We start from the raw sequence: 16,112 nt of genomic DNA on the forward strand, positions 1-16,112 counted from the left end.
ACTCTTACTATCGGCGAGGTCTTGAACGCAGTTAGCGGCCAGGGTGAGCCGTTTCGTTTTCTGGTCGACAAGGTGGAACCCGAGGGCCCCGGAATATGTGTTGTGGATACGGATCTGGAAGTTGACATTGTTGCTTTGACTGAGGATCAAGCAAGAGAAACTCTACAGAAACGGCTAGAAAGGTCATCTCACAGCATGGGCAGTAAGAATGGTACTTCTCCTGGCGGTGAACTCCACATCGGCCATTCGGTCACTGGCCAACTAGCACCGGGTGATTATGTCGATTACGAGCTTGCCAGATGGGATCGTGGAGCACCCCTCGAAATTCGTGTTGAAGGCCTTGATAACGCAGATGTATACATTTTCGCCAGCCCACTTTCCGCTCGTCAAAGGAACCGACCAAGGGTGGACGAACATGTTTTTGGTGACTTTTCAACGCAATTTTCGAGGCGACTGAAGATCCAACCAACAAATACCGAGCTCGAGAGCGCTGATGCTCTATACATCTCGGTTCATGTCTTGATGCCTGACGCCTCCTCGATACAAGGTTCCAGGGCAAGCTCACCGGTGTTTTACAAGCTGCAGCTCTCAAACGGCACGGCAATCGAGGAAGACGGGCCTCATGTGCGCGAGGGTCCAAGTGATCATGAGCTTGAGGACGTGCAGTGTAAGAACTGCCGCCAGTGGGTGCCACAGCGGACCCTGGCGCTTCACGAGAATTTTTGTCTCCGGAACAATGTGTATTGCCCACAATGCCATAATGTCTTTCAGAAGCGTTCTCCTGAATGGCATGACCATTGGCACTGTCCACATGATTCGTCTTATGGAAACAGTCCTTTGGACAAGCAAAAGCACAATGACATCTTCCATACACAGCATTCTTGCCGCGCTTGTGGATACCAGGCAGTGAGCCTCCCGCGCCTTGCCCAACATCGCACGACCGTCTGCCCAGCCAAGCCTATCCTCTGCCAATTCTGCCACCTTGTGGTGCCCCAACGGGGCGAGTCAGACCCTAGCATGGAAGATCCAGAAGTTTTAGTTTCTGGTCTTACCCCGCACGAGCTGGTGGATGGAGGACGGACCACGGAATGCCATTTATGCAACAAGATTGTTCGAATGCGGGATTTAAAGACTCACCTACGCCATCACGATCTGGAGCGTTTGTCTCGGCCCACACCTCGGATCTGCTTGAACGAGAACTGCGGCCGGACTCTGGACGGCCGCGGGACGCAGAATGCGAATCACCTGGGCCTATGCAGTATTTGCTTTGGTCCACTTTATGTGGACACTTATGATCCAGAGGGAAAGGCTTTGCGACGACGCATTGAGCGTCGGTATCTTTCTCAGATGATGTCAGGGTGCGGTAAATCCTGGTGTCAGAATGATTATTGCAAGACAGGGAAGCAAGTCAGGCAACCTAGCGAGCCACTCACTCCGACAAGTGCTGCAGCCATCCTCGCGGCAGTGCGGCCATTGATTGACGCAGTCAATCTTCAAGGCTATACGCCGAATACAGCGCCTTTCCACCTATGTACGGATCAAGTAGGCCAGCAACGACGCTCGCTCGCGGAAATACTCGCCGCAGAAGCTGCAGCAGGAGAGGGGAAATCTTATGACCTGGCATGGTGTGTTGCTGCCGTCGAAGCCTCTGCAGGCAATTTTGATCGATCGCGCGAGTGGCTGGACAACTGGGCTCCGGCTCGTGGCGAGAAAACAAGTATGTTCACGTAGATAGTCAATTGCATTAAGCTAAAGCATGAAATCACAAGAATATTAGTCTTTCTACCTTTGGCACATAAAGTAGAGGGTTTAAGGTCCAACCTTTCTCTAATTTCTTTATTTCGACCACTATTCTGCACCGAATGGGTCCAATCAACACTCGGGTGTAGATCAGCGCGAGATCATCAATAGTGGCAACCTAAGGGATGTCCGACCCAGACCTGTGATGACAGTAAAATGCGAAGTCATACTAAAGTTGCGGACTGGACAAGGGGTTGGCGAAGTATACTTCTTTTTTACCAGAGTAACTAGACCCGTCAACCAAGGAAGGTTCAAGTACGCCGCTAGCTCAGAAACTCGAAGATGCACTTATGGTATAACTAAAGCAGCGAGAGAAATCATGATATTCATACAAATCTGCCGCGAAGCCAACCAAGCGGTGCCTTCGCTGCGAAGGTGCGGTTCGACTTGCAAACAGCCTGAGTGCAACGCTTAGTCGTTCTAATGTAAAGACTTTGATGGCTGCGCCTCCAGTGTGCGCCCCAGATATCGATTCCGTAGTCTCGGTCAGGCAGCGCCCGTCTTGGCAGCCAGGGTACCACTTCCTCGGGAGGAGAAGATTCCCATGATACCGAAGACCACATAGAACAGTGCCAGCGGATACGCCACCAGGCCTCTCATGCCGCGCATACGGGCGACGGCGCAGAACATGCCCGAGGAGCTGTAGGTGCACCAGCCAACGGCGGCGGTGGTCAGGAGATAGCCGAACATGGTATCCATGGGGATGAGGATCCCGACCAAGCTCGTCAGCACCAAAGGCAAGAAGCAATAGCCAAGTACGCTGGCGGAGCGGGGGAAGGTCAGGGTTGCAGAGAAATGGCCGGCGGCCGAGGCGTCCGACATGGTGGGTTTGTGGTGCGGGGAGTAGTTGGTGGGATCGGCGGCGTTGGCCACGGGAACCGCGTCGAGCGCGGGCGACATCAAGCTGAGAATCAGGTGCAGGGCAACGGTGCCGAATACCGCGACGCCGTAGATATAGCCATAAAAGACCTTGCCGGACAGCAGGAGGAATGTGCCGTAGAGTACGATATAAAGCAGCGCGCCGTAGAGGTCGCTGTCGTCCATCAGGTGCTGATCAATGCGAGCAAAGGGATTCAAGACGGTCAAGGTCTAAACATACAGCATCAATGATATTGCAGGTCAGTCAGAGATGTTCTTCAAGATAGTGGCCTTGTTTTCTTTCTTTCTTTTTTCCTTTTTTGCGTCATGGCATCCATTACCTTCGTGCGAATGTGTTCAAAATTGACTCCCAGCTCCTCCAAAAGCGGCGGCTCCCCATCGTACCCTTCTGTTCCAAACGCAGCAAGCCACCCCGTCCGTAAACCGCCCTGTTCACCCATCCTGCCGCTCACTCCTGCAGACGGAGAGCCGAAGCCGCCATATCCGCTTCCGACCCCTCCGACGGGATAAGCTTGGGCGGACGGATTAGAGGGACCTCCAAAGCCTCCGTAGGAAGCTTGAGAAGGGGTTGTATGACCGGACACAGACTGGTAGGATGTTGGGTAGAATTGAAGGTTCTGCGCAGAGGCCTGCGCTCCGTAAGGCTGTTGCTGCGGGTAATACTGGGCCATTGCGGCCAAGGTCAGGAGGAGAAGCGGGAGGAGAGGAGAAATTTTGTGAAGAAAGACGCTGGTGTTTTATTCCGCAGCCACTGAAGATAAGTTAGTCGCCGAGTAAATGGCAGGTTTTGTGAGTGGGTGAGGGAAATTGAGGTAGATGATGTATGAGAGAGAGGCAAGAAAGAACAGCTGGCTGGCGGTGATGGAAGATGGGGGCCTTACTGATGCCTGAGGTGTGTAGTTGTACGGTACCCGGCAAGCTGGCGACCCACTTCGATTTACGGAGTAAGGTAGAGTCAATCTAATGTGGAATCAGCTTATCTGATCTATGAATTCTAGGAATGGACGGAGAGTACAGTACAGTGGTAACAGTGCATATATAAACAATGGCACGGTCTCAAAATGCTCGATACAGGCTGCTAGAGAATAGAACAACATTCTTCTATTCAAAATGCTACAATACATCGCTCTGGCTTAATTTTACAGGAAGTTAATGCCGATTCCCATTTGAAGGCCCTTGCGGCCTTCTTCACCTTTACGCAACACCAGTGGCAGAGAGAAGTTCAACTCGAATCTGGCAACTGGATGAGCATAAACCAGTCCGACACCCGCCGCAACGCTGGGCAAACCATTTGCCAGCTCGGAGATGGTCGATACCATGGCATCTTTCACCTCACCACTGGAAGTGGGGACATTCTTGTCAGCCGTGCGAAGTGGCAGAAGACGACCACCGTTCACAAATGCTTGTAGACGGAAAGGCTTGTCGGCACCCACTCTCGGGAGTGGAAGCAGCAAATTGGCACTTCCCGCAGCATACACGTCCCCTCCAACCGCATCCGCTCCATCATGAGGTCCGAGGCCGCAAAGACGGAACCCACGCACATCTGTGGGGCCTCCCAGCAGGAAACGGTCGTTAACGCGAGATAATTGTGGTCGAGAATCGGAATCAAGCCTGAGTGGGTACAAAAGTCCCGCACGGAATCCAGTTGTGAAACTGACGCCACTGTCGCCTTTGAGACCAGGGATGGGGACGGGGACTGCAGCTTGTGTTTCGATCTCCGACTTCCAGAAAGAGACATCACCCTTGAGCGGACCCCAGCCGGCCACCTCATTGAAGACCTTGGCATAGTAGCCCCGCGACGGAAGGAGCGCATTATCCCTCCGATCGTTAGTCCAGCTGTGGAAGACGCTGCTCTTCACGCTGTCTCCGGCGTCGGCACGAACAGTAGAGGATGCATTTTCCGAAAGGCCAGTCATTTGTCTCCAGAAACCGTTGTATCCAAATTCATGGTGGTGTCCGGACGAGCTCATCCAGCGAAGTTTGCTCCATCCGCCTTTCAGCACCTCCTCGTGGCTTGCCCAAGACTTTTGTGTGGCACTGGCAATTCCACCAAGCTCCAAGCGGAAATCGGGGTCGCTGGAAAGTGGGGTGTCGAAGGTGGCCTGGTATGCGGATCTTGTTCTGGTGCCCAGTGAAGCATTCAAGTTCAGGTTCTCTGCGCCTCCAAACACATTACGCCAGAGAAGGTTACCATAAGCAGATCCTTCAGCGTTTCCAAGATCAGTACCCGTCTTGAGCAAGACGCGAGACTTCTCCTTGACCGACAGCAGGACATCAATGGTCGGGAGACCAGTTTGCGGGTCAGCCAGTGATGACTGATCGAGATATACCGAGATCGGCTGTTGAAAGACATCTGTAGCCGTATTAGAATCTAACTTGTAGTAACATAGAATGATACAAGGAAACAACCCACCAAACCTGCCAAGCTTGTCCGCACGTGCCGATACTTCCTGCAAGGCTTCCGAGAGCGTATAGGGCCTAGTATGATTGCTGCTAAGCAGAGGGTTGAATATCTGCTCCAGAAAGCTTCTGCGGGTATGGCGAGCACCATGAACCTGCACTGAAGAGATGACACATGGTAGAGTGGAATTTTGGTCGATCTGATGCCATCATGAACAGCCGCGTTAGTCATTCGTTGCTGATTTGCCCGGGCTTTCTGGCCCAAGGCAGAGCAAGTCGAGGACAGACGAGTCTGCGAGACTGACCAATTCACCGAGGCGATTTTGTGCCTTCTCATAGATCGCTCTGACCCGTTCATTGACAGCTTTCTGCTGCTCTTCCTGCACTTTTGGGTCGGTACGTTGTTGTAGACGCTCGAAGATCTAGAAGCGCGAAAGTCGAGTACGTCGTCAGTCCAAGCGCTTTGTGATAGTCAGTGGGACAGAAAGAAGGGATTGACTGACATCTCCGTCATCGGCGGAAAGTGGAGAAGACATTGCTGCGGCGGCAATGGCCAAACGAGAAACCTTGCTTGCTTCCTTCACTTTTCCACTTTGGCACGGTGATGCGAAGACCTCGGACGGACTGAGGCGATCCTCCCGCGCACGTGACCAGTAGTCCGAAGGATGGGGAGAGGGAGGGGCGCTTAACTTACGGAGTATAGTTAAGTTAGTAAGGTTGTTAGTTAGTTAGCCTTTCGGGTCGTCCAGCCGCTGCTCCAGACTTCTGGCGTTTCATCCTTTTTGTGTCTTACCAACATTCACTTTCATAAGCAACCTGCCTGCATTATACAAAAAGGAGAACTGTCTTGCGTCCTGATTTGATTTTTACTACCTTCTTTCTTTCTGGGTTTCTTTTCTAATCCCTATTCATCTCTCATTTCCAATAGCCCGACGTGCGTCGCACGGCCGTTGCTACGAACTATACAGCATGGCGACCAAGGCAGCCTATAAACGGGTGGGTCGATTATCTCCCTGCTTGCGGCCATATATGCAGTCTTGTCTAATCTTAAAACAGCTCACTCGCGAATATCAAAATATTCAGAAGAATCCCCCGCCATACATCGTTGCCCACCCCTCAGAAACCAACATCCTCGAGTGTGTACCCCCTCACCCCGTGATTTGGCTCGAGCCGTTCATTCTTGGATTAATGCTGATATACTTCCTTGATCAGGTGGCATTACATCCTCACCGGCCCTCCGGGTACGCCTTACGAAAATGGTCAATACTGGGGAACTCTGATGTTTCCCCCTGAATATCCATTTGCGCCACCCGCCATCCGCATGCACACCCCGAGTGGTCGGTTCCAACCATCCACTCGCCTTTGCCTCAGCATCAGCGACTTCCATCCAAAGTCATTCAACCCGGCCTGGGAGGTGTCCACCATTCTGATCGGACTGCTCTCTTTCATGACAAGCGAAGAGATGACCACTGGGAGCGTGAGTGCTTCGGAGGCGGAACGGAGGGTGCTAGCTGCACGGTCAAGATGGTGGAATTCCACCGGTGGAGGCTCTCACATCAGTGCTACACCTGGAGTCACTCCTTCTGCCAGAGGAATCAACAATGTCAAGGCTGGAGATGGTGGATTGAAATTTCGTACGGAATGGCCAGAGCTCGACCACGAGAATTGGAGATGGATGAAAGACAGCCGCATCGACACGAACACAGGCCAGCTTCTACCGGACCCCAATGCTGCCACCAAATGCTCCCCAGAAACCAGTGCTCTCCGCAGACGGCCCAACGGTAGTGCTCCAGGTTTGGGAGTTGTTGTGGAGGGTGGCCATGTCGCGCGAGAAGCAGGCCAAAGCTGGGTTCGCCGCAACAAGATTTGGCTAGGCTTTGCCATCGCTTTCGGGTATGCGCTGCTTACAAGGCTGGTGAACGATGTCCAGGGATGAGCCGCTTAAATATCTCTTTTCCAATTCAAAGAAATTTGGGCCGATTCCGTGTGAGTAATGCATTGACCCTCAACACACTTCGTCTTTTCGATCACCTTTGTCCAAAGTAAAGGGCATAACGTTTAATCCATCCAATTGACTCGGGGGGAAGTTCATGCGGGCTTATGTGATTCCATGTTTTTGTAGGGCGTTCGAAGAATGGCAAGGCGTCATTTAATCACCACTGGAATATTGTTCTAGGTCTTCAAGAGCTTTGCATTACAATAGCCACTCAAAGTTGCGAAACTGTACATATACAATATAGCGAGAGCAAGAATGACAGATCTCGAGATACCTGCATTGTATATCGGCTACTAATAATTGGTTGCCAAACTACAGACATCACGTGGGCGGCGGGCGGCGGGCGGGCGGGATTTCCTCCGGATTTCAAATCTGGGAAAAAGTTGTTTTTTTCTGTGACGCCAGTTTCTGCTGACCGTTCGCAGATTCGAATAACAAGGCCTTGCTTGACATCGTCGGCATCATCTCTGTCTATTTCAGCTACCATCCCTTGTCATCTCCACCGGCATAATTTCTTACAGCATGGGCTGGTTCTGGGCAGATACACAACCCAAGCCTACTCCCGCGGCTCCGAACCCGCTGGCGGCCTCCGACGCCTCGCCTCCGGTATGTCTATTTTGTGACGCTAAGGAACAGGTCAAAATCACTAATTTTCGTGCCTAGCCGGGGTGTCCCATGCACGTTTCCAATAGCACTTCTGCTTCGCCGACTCCAGCTGCTTCGGAGGCTCCAAGTGCCTGTCCGGTCCGACCTACTGACTCCCCTTTCTATGCGCCACCCAAGCCGCAATCTCCAGGAAATCAAACACCACCACCACCATCCGCTACCCCAGGCGAGACGAAGTCCACTCGTTCGAAACTGAACCCTCTGAATTATATGTTCGCTTCTATCTCTCAGGAAAAAGCTCCCAACCAGACCGTGGATCTTCCCGTGGAACGGGAACTTTCGTCCATCCCAAGATCCGACAACGAAGGTAACTGGGAATACCCTTCTCCGCAACAGATGTACAATGCCATGCTTCGCAAGGGCTATACCGATACTCCGCAGGATGCTGTTGAGGCGATGGTTGCCGTCCATAACTTTCTGAATGAGGGTGCCTGGGACGAGATCGTGCGATGGGAGCGCATTTTTTCCAAGGGCCTCGCGGAGGGCTGGGAGAAGTGTCGACGTGGAGAAGAGAACCTCGCAATGGAGGAACTCCGGGAACAGATCTCTGGCTCTTCCCAGCAGACCCCTGCGCCGCGGCTCATCCGGTTCCAGGGCCGGCCTCAGGAGCTGACGCCCAAGGCACGGATTCTTCAAGCCCTAGGCTGGATTTATCCGGCTAAGTTTGAGTTAGTTTTCCCCACACTGTTGTTCGCTATTCATGCGCTTCCTTGTCTTTTACTAATACTATCGTTCTCTTACTACAGATCAAGCCCGCCCTTTGATAGACACGACTGGTTTGTGATGCGACAGACCCCAGCAGGCCCGAAGGAGGTTCGTTATGTTATCGACTACTATTCCGGCCCACCGGAACCCAATGGAGAACCGGTGTTCTTCCTCGATATCAGACCCGCTCTGGACTCACCGACCGCTGCCGTTGAGCGGCTGATGAGATGGGGAGGAGATGTTTGGTGGCGGGCTAGCGGCGCCTCAGTTCGAGAGAATGGCGGAAACTAACCGATCGTGAATGTGGTTCTCAATGTTGAATTTCTTGGATCTTTTGCACTGGTATACACTCCGAGAAGGCGCGGGCGTCTGACCAATAGTCCTACTCTATGGGACTGTTCTCCTGTTTTCTGTGGCTTTTCATTTTTATCACACCCCTCTCATGTATCATGTATTCTTTACTACCTTTTGCTGTGAGCTCCTTCAACGGTCAAGTTGTCCGTGGAGGACAACGACCGCAATGATCTCTTGTACTCGGCTCAGGTATAATTTTCTCATTTCTCTACTTGGCGCCGAGAATCTATACTTCGTTCTGGAATCTGTTCTACATGTATTATAGAGTGCGTTCTGAATTTGTTAATGCGGCGGTTGCATCGGGATTTGTATTCATCGTGGTTCATATTCTATCGATGTTCTAAGTATCAATAAGATTACGCGATTCTGTACATCAGTGCCAAGGACTTGCTGTTGACCTTCTGATTCGATCTCTCTTCAGATATTAGGGGACAGCAAGTCATATTTGACGCACTGTTCAACGCTGTCGATGCTGCTCTGCAGCAGTTCACGCGCTTCAAGTCCAACCCAAATACGGAGCATAGACACATCCCCGGACCGAACGGATCTCAGGGAAGTGGCATTCGAACCGAGTTTTCGCAGTATTGGCAGGGCACTATCGGCTGCATCAGTATAGAAGCTTTGCGCGTCATTCATCGGACAGGCCCACCTTTTGAATAGATCGAGATCCGGGTCCAAGTTCCGGCCAATACCTTCGAGAAGAAGACAGGAGATGACGACATTGACGAAATCCCCTTCCATCCGAACATGATGACTTCGGACCATGGACAGCACCTCACTCAAAACATCGCCAATTTTGACGCTGCCCAGTGCGAACGTCCGCGACTTGACGTTCAGGACCAGGTGCTCCATTCTCAATGCAAAGTAATGAGGGTCAATCACAGCTTCTGGCTGGCGGCAGCGCTCAACCATAAGCTCACCCGCTCGGTATCCATCGAACTCGGCAATCGCGCGAAACAAATCGATGAAATTTTTGCGGTTGAGGTCGTTTAATTGAGTCACGAGTCCGGTATCAATAAAGATAAGTTGTGGTCGATATCCTTCTGCGTTCAACTGGTCAAGTACCGACTCCCAATCGCGCCGATTACCGGCATGCGGTCGCAGCCGAGCAAGCACAGACTCTGTGACATCAACCTCGGCTGTAGTTGGCGCATCCGATGCACGGCTTTTGTTGCGGAGAGACAGGTCCAATTCACTTGGCTGATAGAATCGTACCATGATGTTTCCTGGGTGTAAATCAGCGTGGACAAAGTTGTCGATCAATAGCATGTGAAGGAATGCATCCAGGCCCTCATTGGCGATTTCTCGTTGGTAAACCCCTCCGCCGACGTCAAGGAAGGTCGAGAGGGGGATTCCCTGGGCGAACTCTTCCACGAGCACCTCTCGGGTCGAATAGTCTATGTACGGATAAGGAAACCAGGCTGTAGTCCGGGTTCTGAATTTCTCCCGAAACATGACCAGGTTTGCTGCTTCGATCCTCAAATCGAGCTGCAGCTTCATCATCTCTCCAAATTGGTTGACTTCGTCCGGCAAAGACAACCAGTGCATTGTAGGAATGGCATTGATCACCGAGGCAAAGAAGGACATGATCTTCAAGTCCCTATGGATCATGCGCTCCACCTTGGGATGCAGCACTTTGACGGCTACGTATGACGAAGGAACCCGCTGGGGGCTGCTCTTGACCAATGCCTCCACATTCTTTCGGACCTTCCCCCGTAAACCGGACGGTTGACCGTCGAACTCACCATCGTCTGTTCCCGCGAGGTTGGGTTTCAGTTTTGCTTTATAGACCTGGGCGATGGCCCCTACTCCCAGGGGCTCCTCATGAAATTCTTCGAAGATATCTTCGAAGGGCAGGTTGTTGAAGGCCTTACTTATGATCTTCTTGGTCTGGCGTAAGGAGTGTGCAGGCGCATTCGAGTGGAGAGAAGACATGATGTCACACAGATCGGGAGGAAAGATGTCGGTACGTGATGCTGCCCATTGTCCGAGCTAAAGAAGAGACGTCTGTTACAAAGTGTAGCAAGCAAAAGTATACGGCTTGGGACTTACCTTGATGAACGCTGGACCTGCACGTTCCATGGACCGCACTAGGAACTTGTACCACCAAATGGTCCCCAACGGCACCGCTTCCCGATTCTTCCCATGTCCTCCAAGGCATAAGATGGGGGCCGTGAACACGACAGGCAGGAAAATAATGAGCAGGTGGACAAAGCGAAAACCGGTAGCTATCGGATCGTATACGAAGCGATACCCGTAAAGTACCAAGGTTTGCCAGAGCCTCGACAAACCCCTTGCTTCCTCGTCGACTTTCTTCTGGATCTCTCGGCGTGAGACTTCGAGCATCTGCATCTCACTTGTCTTGCCGCGTTCCCCGTTCCCTTCCTCGGCAAGCTTCAAAAATGCCCCCGGAGCCAGCGCAGCAAGGAGTACCCTCCGACATCCAGGGGCATTTCCTGAACGTCTCGACCCGGATTGTCGCGACCATATTGGCTGACGGCCGAAGCGCGGTCGAGATAAATGGGGAAAGCGGGACAAAAGCGGCGGGCCTCTACCACGACACACAATGAAGCGGCCAAAGAGGACGGCCGTCCTCATATTCTCATATAGAAAAGTTTCGAGTAGCGGATAGAACGGTCATTGAAGAGCAAGACAGAGGCCCCGCGTGAGCATAATGATAAGTGGGGGACGGCCATCAGTGTTAGAGAAGAAGGGAAGAAAGAAGAGCAGAGTGAGTGAGTGAGTGAGTGAGAATTGGAGCTGCGCGGGCGGCGGGCAGTGGCCGAGCACGTGGTTGCGACGTCATCGTCACCATCGTCATCACCAGCATCAACAACACCAGAATGATCAACAGACAACAGACAAACTACTCAGTACTATTCATATAGTACTATGTAAGTACTAAGCGATATGGCCGACCCTTGGTTCTTTTTCCGATCATCAGCAAAGGAGATTTGTCAATTTGTCACCGGGCAACTCTCCTCTCGCTCGACTCGGTTGACTCGGCAAAAAGTCCAAATCCGGCTGTCATGCGTTTACTCGGCATGAACTATCGACGAAAACAGGTCTCTGTCTCTGCTTTTGCGGTAACTGTAATCTATATCATAGAGCCCACTGCACTCGAAGTCGCTCGATAGCTTTCTATCTAGACCAAGCTCTGCGGAAATGTGAAGACATTTCAAGTCAATCTGATCATTCGATCTCAAGCATGGGCCATTCTGACTACAAACGTGATCCCGAATCGCTTCGTGACACTGCGCCGAAACGCCCTTGGTGGACGCCCTTCTCGCTATGCCTCACTTTCCTGTGCCTTTGTCTGCTCAGGGTCATAATAGTCCCTCACTGCTTCGGCCGATGGTCTTTTAGCTGGGGCATCCTACCTAGACTCGGAAAGAACAGTTCGCTCGCTCCCTTCTATGCCTACTCCGAAGGCTCGGGTGAATTCGACAAGCCCCAGGGCTTTGATATCGTTGCCTTGGTTCCGTTCCGCCATTGGCAGCGCACCGAGATTCTGAATTGTTATTTGCAAGTGAGTAAGAACCGCTTTCTGTAGTGCCAAAAATTCATCGGCTTACTTGGACCGAAAGAACAATCTCGTTTCCAACCATGGTCTCGTTGATCAAGTCGTGTTTCTGCCCCAAACGAACGATACGAGGGGGCTGGAATGGCTCGCATCGATAGTCGAGCAGAACCCATTGTACACGCTCGCGCAGGGAGGGCCCGGCTCGCAACTGGATCGATTGAAGAAGGACACACTGTACATTTGGATCGATGGCGACATCGTGTTTCTAGAAGACCATACGATTTCGACGGTCGTCAAGACCAAGCTCGAACACCCCGGTCTGCCCTTGGTTTCGGCGAACGTCATCAACGAAGCAGCCTTAGAGGCCCTCCATAGCCATGCCAGCGTCGCCTTGCCTTATCTCCCGGAGCTGAGCCCCACGCAGTCGTCATCCGAGGCCGACATGCACGATTGGCGTGCCTCGCATCTCCCGCCATGGCAGGGGCCCAATTATTTTACCGTGAAGAAGGAATTCGCTCCGCCCTTCATCAGCCACCGATGGCTCCTTTCGGGCTACAGCAACTATAGCCGCACTCCCATCAGTATGTCGAAGTACGCTCCGGAAGGGCCTAGTATGCATCACTGGACTGTCAACGCTCAGCAACATTACTCTTTTCTGCACCACTTGGAGCTGAATCATCTCAATCGGTACAAATTCCCCACGTGGAGTGTGCCGTCAACAAACGTCAGCCTGAACTTCCTTTGCTTCTGGGGCAGTGTCGCAACGGGTCGGTTGCTCACGGAGTTTGATGGCATGACATTTTTGGAAACCCTCGCAGACGACCAAAGGGGGAAAATTAGTATAATTGATGGGAAAGGATTGGCTGTACACTATTTAAGCAGCCAGGGTCCGGAGGGTCTAGATTCTACTGATTTGCTCAAACGATATCAATCGTTTGCAGAAGAGGCTATCTGTAAAGGCATATAGGCTCTCTGTGGCCGGGATTTAACTAGAGCAGCACCATGGGTGTTCTATTTAGGAATCATTGGTGGACTGAAATGCACATTTAGGATCAGCGATAGATATCGAAAAGTTTAAATCTAAGCTTTGATGTGGGTATGTGAGCACCTTGCTCTTTCTCCGATTGACATGCCTTATAAGGTTGGTTAATTGTGCTTATTCAGTTAGTGAGCTGAAGGTGTCTGGAGGCATGGCTGTTCATCAGTCTTTGAATACTGGCCTTCGAAGAATCCGGGAGAGTGTCCACCTGTAGAATATGATGAGTATATCGCAGACGCGGTGATTAGAGTCCGGATCAACTTACATCACTCTTCAGCAACTCTTGCATAAGCACGATGATGTTGCCGCGATCCTTGTTGAGTTGCAGGTTGTCTGCCTCGGTGGAATCGGTAGAATCTGCAGCAAGCACTTCCTCGAGCACTGGCAGAATGCCCATTTTCTCTATACATTTCGAAGCTACAATCAACCCACCTTGTGTCGACGCCATCAAAGCAAGAGTAAACCAGCCCTCGCTCCGAACAACTGGCCATTGTGACTGGGTGACCATGGCACCCACAGGTAAGGGAACATCGTCGTGCAGCTCAAAGGCTTTTCTAAGGAGGCCCTCGGCATCGCTATCCTTCTCACGCACTCTGGGGACCAAGGTGCGGCATATAGAAGCCACGATGCGCCCAATCTCCGTTTTGATGGGGGCTGAGTCTGTTTTTTCAAACAGCGCGAGGAGCAATGAGAGGTAGGTCTTCCCTTCACCCTCGACCTCCTTGTCACCCACGGGAGCCTCCTCAAGCAAGCGAGCGATGTTCCCCACCGAGGAGATGATCACCTGCCGTGTGATGCTAGTTGCAACAAACTGGACCTGGGGGACTGTCTCATACTGCCAGAGGCTTGAAACGGCAGGAATAAGGCCTGCCTCTCCGAGCCGAACTTTATTGATACCGGCAATTGCCAGGTTCTTTAAAAAGCCGAGTGCAGAGTGGAGCACTGCACCCCTGGCTTCGCTTCTCAGAAGCGATATGAGCGCCTTGTGAATGTTCAGCTTTTCAACCATCTCTTCGCAGACTGCGTCCGATCTTGCCAGATTGCCAAGAACAACACACGAACAGATCTGAAGCTGGTCCTCCTTTGCCTCCAGCCAAGAGCCCAGTAAGCGCACAAGATCGGAATCAAGCGGATAGAGCTCTGCGAATAGCGGCAATGCGGAGACTTCGGCTAGAGTCTGATTTATCTTCAACCGGGCCTGTGCCAAGGCATGCATGTCCTCTTTAGAACATTCCTCATCCTTGAATAAAAGTGATCGCTCGAGAACTGATAGAACCCGGGGCATCAAGCCATTAGACAGACACGTGGTTTGAAATCGCGTTTTGTCCAAGTAAGCACCGAGACAGGTAACGAGAGAGGCATAGTGCGCTGGAGATAAAATCGCCCTCTGTTCATTCAGCAGGTCTAGAAGAAGTGGTAATGTGGCATCTGGGGATGAGGAAATCCCTTGCTCTGTGAGGATACCGTTAGTCTAAAGAGAGTCTCAAGGGTCGTTCGTCACGCATACCTTGTTCCCCAACCAATTCAATAAGCTCGTAGACATAATCAAGTAGAGCCTGGTGCTTCGCAAAAGCGTTATCCTTCAACAATCTCAGGAGAATATAGATAATCTTGTTGGCAGCTATCTGAGACTGGGCGGGTTCTGTACAATGTCAGCTCTGAGGAATGTCCATTCGGAAAGAGTACAAATCAGCATTTACCGAAATCAATGCATATATTATATAGGACTGGTATAGCCACCTGAATAAGCTTTGTGTTTGCCAGGTGTCGTATAATGGCGGAGGTGTAGTTTTTCTCAACTAGGATCTCCCTGTTCTCATCTACCTAGCAGTCAGTGCTAGACTACGCTATGGCACGGACAAACGCGAAACTTACTCGTATCAGCGCAGGAATTCCCGACTAGTCGCAATGCATGCAGGAGAAGGTCATCATCGATAGCCTCCGTTGATGCTACAAGCCGGAGAAAGAAGTCTAGTATGCCAGCTTGCCCATACAAAATGCGCCAAGGTGCTGTAGCTCGATTAGAACACCAACAATGGCTACAATGGACGGCTGCCTTACCATTCCTACTTCCATTAGCCAGAGCCTCAGCGGCCGGTAGCAGATACTTGGTCCTGCATTTCCAGAGTTTATAGAGAATCTTTTCATCGTCTATAAAGGCTTCAATGGTGCATCGCTCCTCCGCTTTCCTTAGCGACTCCTGTAAGGAAGTCAACAAAGACTGTTGATCTTCAAGTGGCACCGGTTCAGACTCTTCCACCACCAGTCCCATAGGCGAGAGGGCCAAAGTCGAGAACACTTGTTCCAAGTCAGGACACTCAATCCCCTTTGATAGCGCTGCTTCCGTCAATGCACACGACGAACCAATGGCCACATCATCGCCTTCTTTGGCCCTTAGTACGTCTGGTGCGGTGCTCATCCTTCAATTTGCAGTTTGAACAATGTATCTGTGTATCAAGCTTGTTTGATAGCCTCAGTTGAGCCAATGTATCTCGGATACAATGGTGGGCAGATGGAGGCCTCTGTTTCTGGCTAAATCAGTTTTATCCGAAACTGAATCTTCCGTCAGGTCGAGAGTATCGCTGGAAGGATATATATACGAATTTGTCCTTTCCCTTGGCCCGGGGTCTCGGTTCCCACTGAAAGACAAATGAGATGTTTCTGGTTTCTCTTTGTAGATTGGAGCAGAAGAGAGAATCGGCCTGCCCGTAGTAGGTTGGTAGTACCATGGAGTGTGAGGCACCAATTAG

The 16,112-nt window shown here is 51.5% G+C and overlaps 6 protein-coding genes across 6 annotated transcripts; 3 read left to right on the top strand and 3 right to left on the bottom strand.

Annotated features, from left to right (window-relative positions):
- Window positions 1–1,922: 1,922 nt before the first annotated feature.
- Window positions 1,923–5,719, bottom strand: sam50 (SAM complex subunit SAM50). The gene is made up of 6 exons (XM_025652761.1): window positions 5,583–5,719; window positions 5,385–5,501; window positions 5,093–5,279; window positions 3,823–5,032; window positions 3,000–3,408; window positions 1,923–2,889 (listed from the first exon to the last, which is right to left on the bottom strand). The coding sequence occupies exons 1-6, from the start codon at window positions 5,613–5,615 to the stop codon at window positions 2,287–2,289; spliced, it is 2,559 nt and encodes an 852-aa protein (XP_025505761.1). The 5' UTR covers window positions 5,616–5,719; the 3' UTR covers window positions 1,923–2,286.
- Window positions 5,720–5,830: 111 nt separating this feature from the next.
- On the top strand, window positions 5,831–7,345 carry BO66DRAFT_370526 (ubiquitin-conjugating enzyme E2). The gene is made up of 3 exons (XM_025645421.1): window positions 5,831–6,075; window positions 6,136–6,215; window positions 6,292–7,345. The coding sequence occupies exons 1-3, from the start codon at window positions 6,049–6,051 to the stop codon at window positions 7,013–7,015; spliced, it is 831 nt and encodes a 276-aa protein (XP_025505762.1). The 5' UTR covers window positions 5,831–6,048; the 3' UTR covers window positions 7,016–7,345.
- Window positions 7,346–7,472: 127 nt separating this feature from the next.
- On the top strand, window positions 7,473–9,157 carry BO66DRAFT_346043 (holocytochrome c synthase CYC3). Its single transcript, XM_025644569.1, has 3 exons — window positions 7,473–7,681; window positions 7,739–8,409; window positions 8,488–9,157. Exons 1-3 carry the CDS (start codon window positions 7,598–7,600, stop codon window positions 8,735–8,737), a joined length of 1,005 nt encoding a protein of 334 aa, XP_025505763.1. The 5' UTR covers window positions 7,473–7,597; the 3' UTR covers window positions 8,738–9,157.
- On the bottom strand, window positions 9,090–11,723 carry BO66DRAFT_390424 (ABC1 kinase family protein). Its single transcript, XM_025647003.1, has 3 exons — window positions 10,853–11,723; window positions 9,450–10,792; window positions 9,090–9,395 (listed from the first exon to the last, which is right to left on the bottom strand). The coding sequence occupies exons 1-3, from the start codon at window positions 11,396–11,398 to the stop codon at window positions 9,218–9,220; spliced, it is 2,067 nt and encodes a 688-aa protein (XP_025505764.1). The 5' UTR covers window positions 11,399–11,723; the 3' UTR covers window positions 9,090–9,217.
- Window positions 11,664–13,431, top strand: BO66DRAFT_346048 (uncharacterized protein). The gene is made up of 2 exons (XM_025644570.1): window positions 11,664–12,329; window positions 12,388–13,431. The coding sequence occupies exons 1-2, from the start codon at window positions 12,009–12,011 to the stop codon at window positions 13,288–13,290; spliced, it is 1,224 nt and encodes a 407-aa protein (XP_025505765.1). The 5' UTR covers window positions 11,664–12,008; the 3' UTR covers window positions 13,291–13,431.
- On the bottom strand, window positions 13,352–16,064 carry BO66DRAFT_470025 (putative GTP binding protein). Its single transcript, XM_025652762.1, has 6 exons — window positions 15,424–16,064; window positions 15,238–15,372; window positions 15,063–15,182; window positions 14,870–15,004; window positions 13,628–14,814; window positions 13,352–13,570 (listed from the first exon to the last, which is right to left on the bottom strand). Exons 1-6 carry the CDS (start codon window positions 15,779–15,781, stop codon window positions 13,484–13,486), a joined length of 2,022 nt encoding a protein of 673 aa, XP_025505766.1. The 5' UTR covers window positions 15,782–16,064; the 3' UTR covers window positions 13,352–13,483.
- Window positions 16,065–16,112: the final 48 nt, after the last annotated feature.

This window comes from Aspergillus aculeatinus, assembly GCF_003184765.1.
Source record: "Aspergillus aculeatinus CBS 121060 unplaced genomic scaffold BO66scaffold_14, whole genome shotgun sequence".
NCBI lineage: Eukaryota > Fungi > Ascomycota > Eurotiomycetes > Eurotiales > Aspergillaceae > Aspergillus > Aspergillus aculeatinus.

Coding starts and splice junctions, on each gene's coding strand:
- sam50 (XM_025652761.1), bottom strand. CDS start 5,615: ATGTCTTCTCCACTTTCCGCCGATGACGGAGAT. Junction 5,502..5,582: donor TTTCCGCCGATGACGGAGAT/GTCAGTCAATCC, acceptor TCGCGCTTCTAG/ATCTTCGAGCGTCTACAACA. Junction 3,409..3,822: donor GGAATCGGCATTAACTTCCT/GTAAAATTAAGC, acceptor ATAAAACACCAG/CGTCTTTCTTCACAAAATTT.
- BO66DRAFT_370526 (XM_025645421.1), top strand. CDS start 6,049: ATGGCGACCAAGGCAGCCTATAAACGG. Junction 6,076..6,135: donor CCAAGGCAGCCTATAAACGG/GTGGGTCGATTA, acceptor ATCTTAAAACAG/CTCACTCGCGAATATCAAAA. Junction 6,216..6,291: donor TCAGAAACCAACATCCTCGA/GTGTGTACCCCC, acceptor TTCCTTGATCAG/GTGGCATTACATCCTCACCG.
- BO66DRAFT_346043 (XM_025644569.1), top strand. CDS start 7,598: ATGGGCTGGTTCTGGGCAGATACACAACCCAAGCCTACTCCCGCGGCT. Junction 7,682..7,738: donor CCTCCGACGCCTCGCCTCCG/GTATGTCTATTT, acceptor TTTCGTGCCTAG/CCGGGGTGTCCCATGCACGT. Junction 8,410..8,487: donor ATTTATCCGGCTAAGTTTGA/GTTAGTTTTCCC, acceptor CTCTTACTACAG/ATCAAGCCCGCCCTTTGATA.
- BO66DRAFT_390424 (XM_025647003.1), bottom strand. CDS start 11,398: ATGAGGACGGCCGTCCTCTTTGGCCGCTTCATTGTGTGTCGTGGTAGA. Junction 10,793..10,852: donor CAGGTCCAGCGTTCATCAAG/GTAAGTCCCAAG, acceptor TCTCTTCTTTAG/CTCGGACAATGGGCAGCATC. Junction 9,396..9,449: donor GATCTCGATCTATTCAAAAG/GTGGGCCTGTCC, acceptor TGCAGCCGATAG/TGCCCTGCCAATACTGCGAA.
- BO66DRAFT_346048 (XM_025644570.1), top strand. CDS start 12,009: ATGGGCCATTCTGACTACAAACGTGATCCCGAATCGCTTCGTGACACT. Junction 12,330..12,387: donor TTCTGAATTGTTATTTGCAA/GTGAGTAAGAAC, acceptor TTGGACCGAAAG/AACAATCTCGTTTCCAACCA.
- BO66DRAFT_470025 (XM_025652762.1), bottom strand. CDS start 15,781: ATGAGCACCGCACCAGACGTACTAAGGGCCAAAGAAGGCGATGATGTG. Junction 15,183..15,237: donor GAATTCCTGCGCTGATACGA/GTAAGTTTCGCG, acceptor ACTGCTAGGTAG/ATGAGAACAGGGAGATCCTA. Junction 15,005..15,062: donor TAATATATGCATTGATTTCG/GTAAATGCTGAT, acceptor GACATTGTACAG/AACCCGCCCAGTCTCAGATA.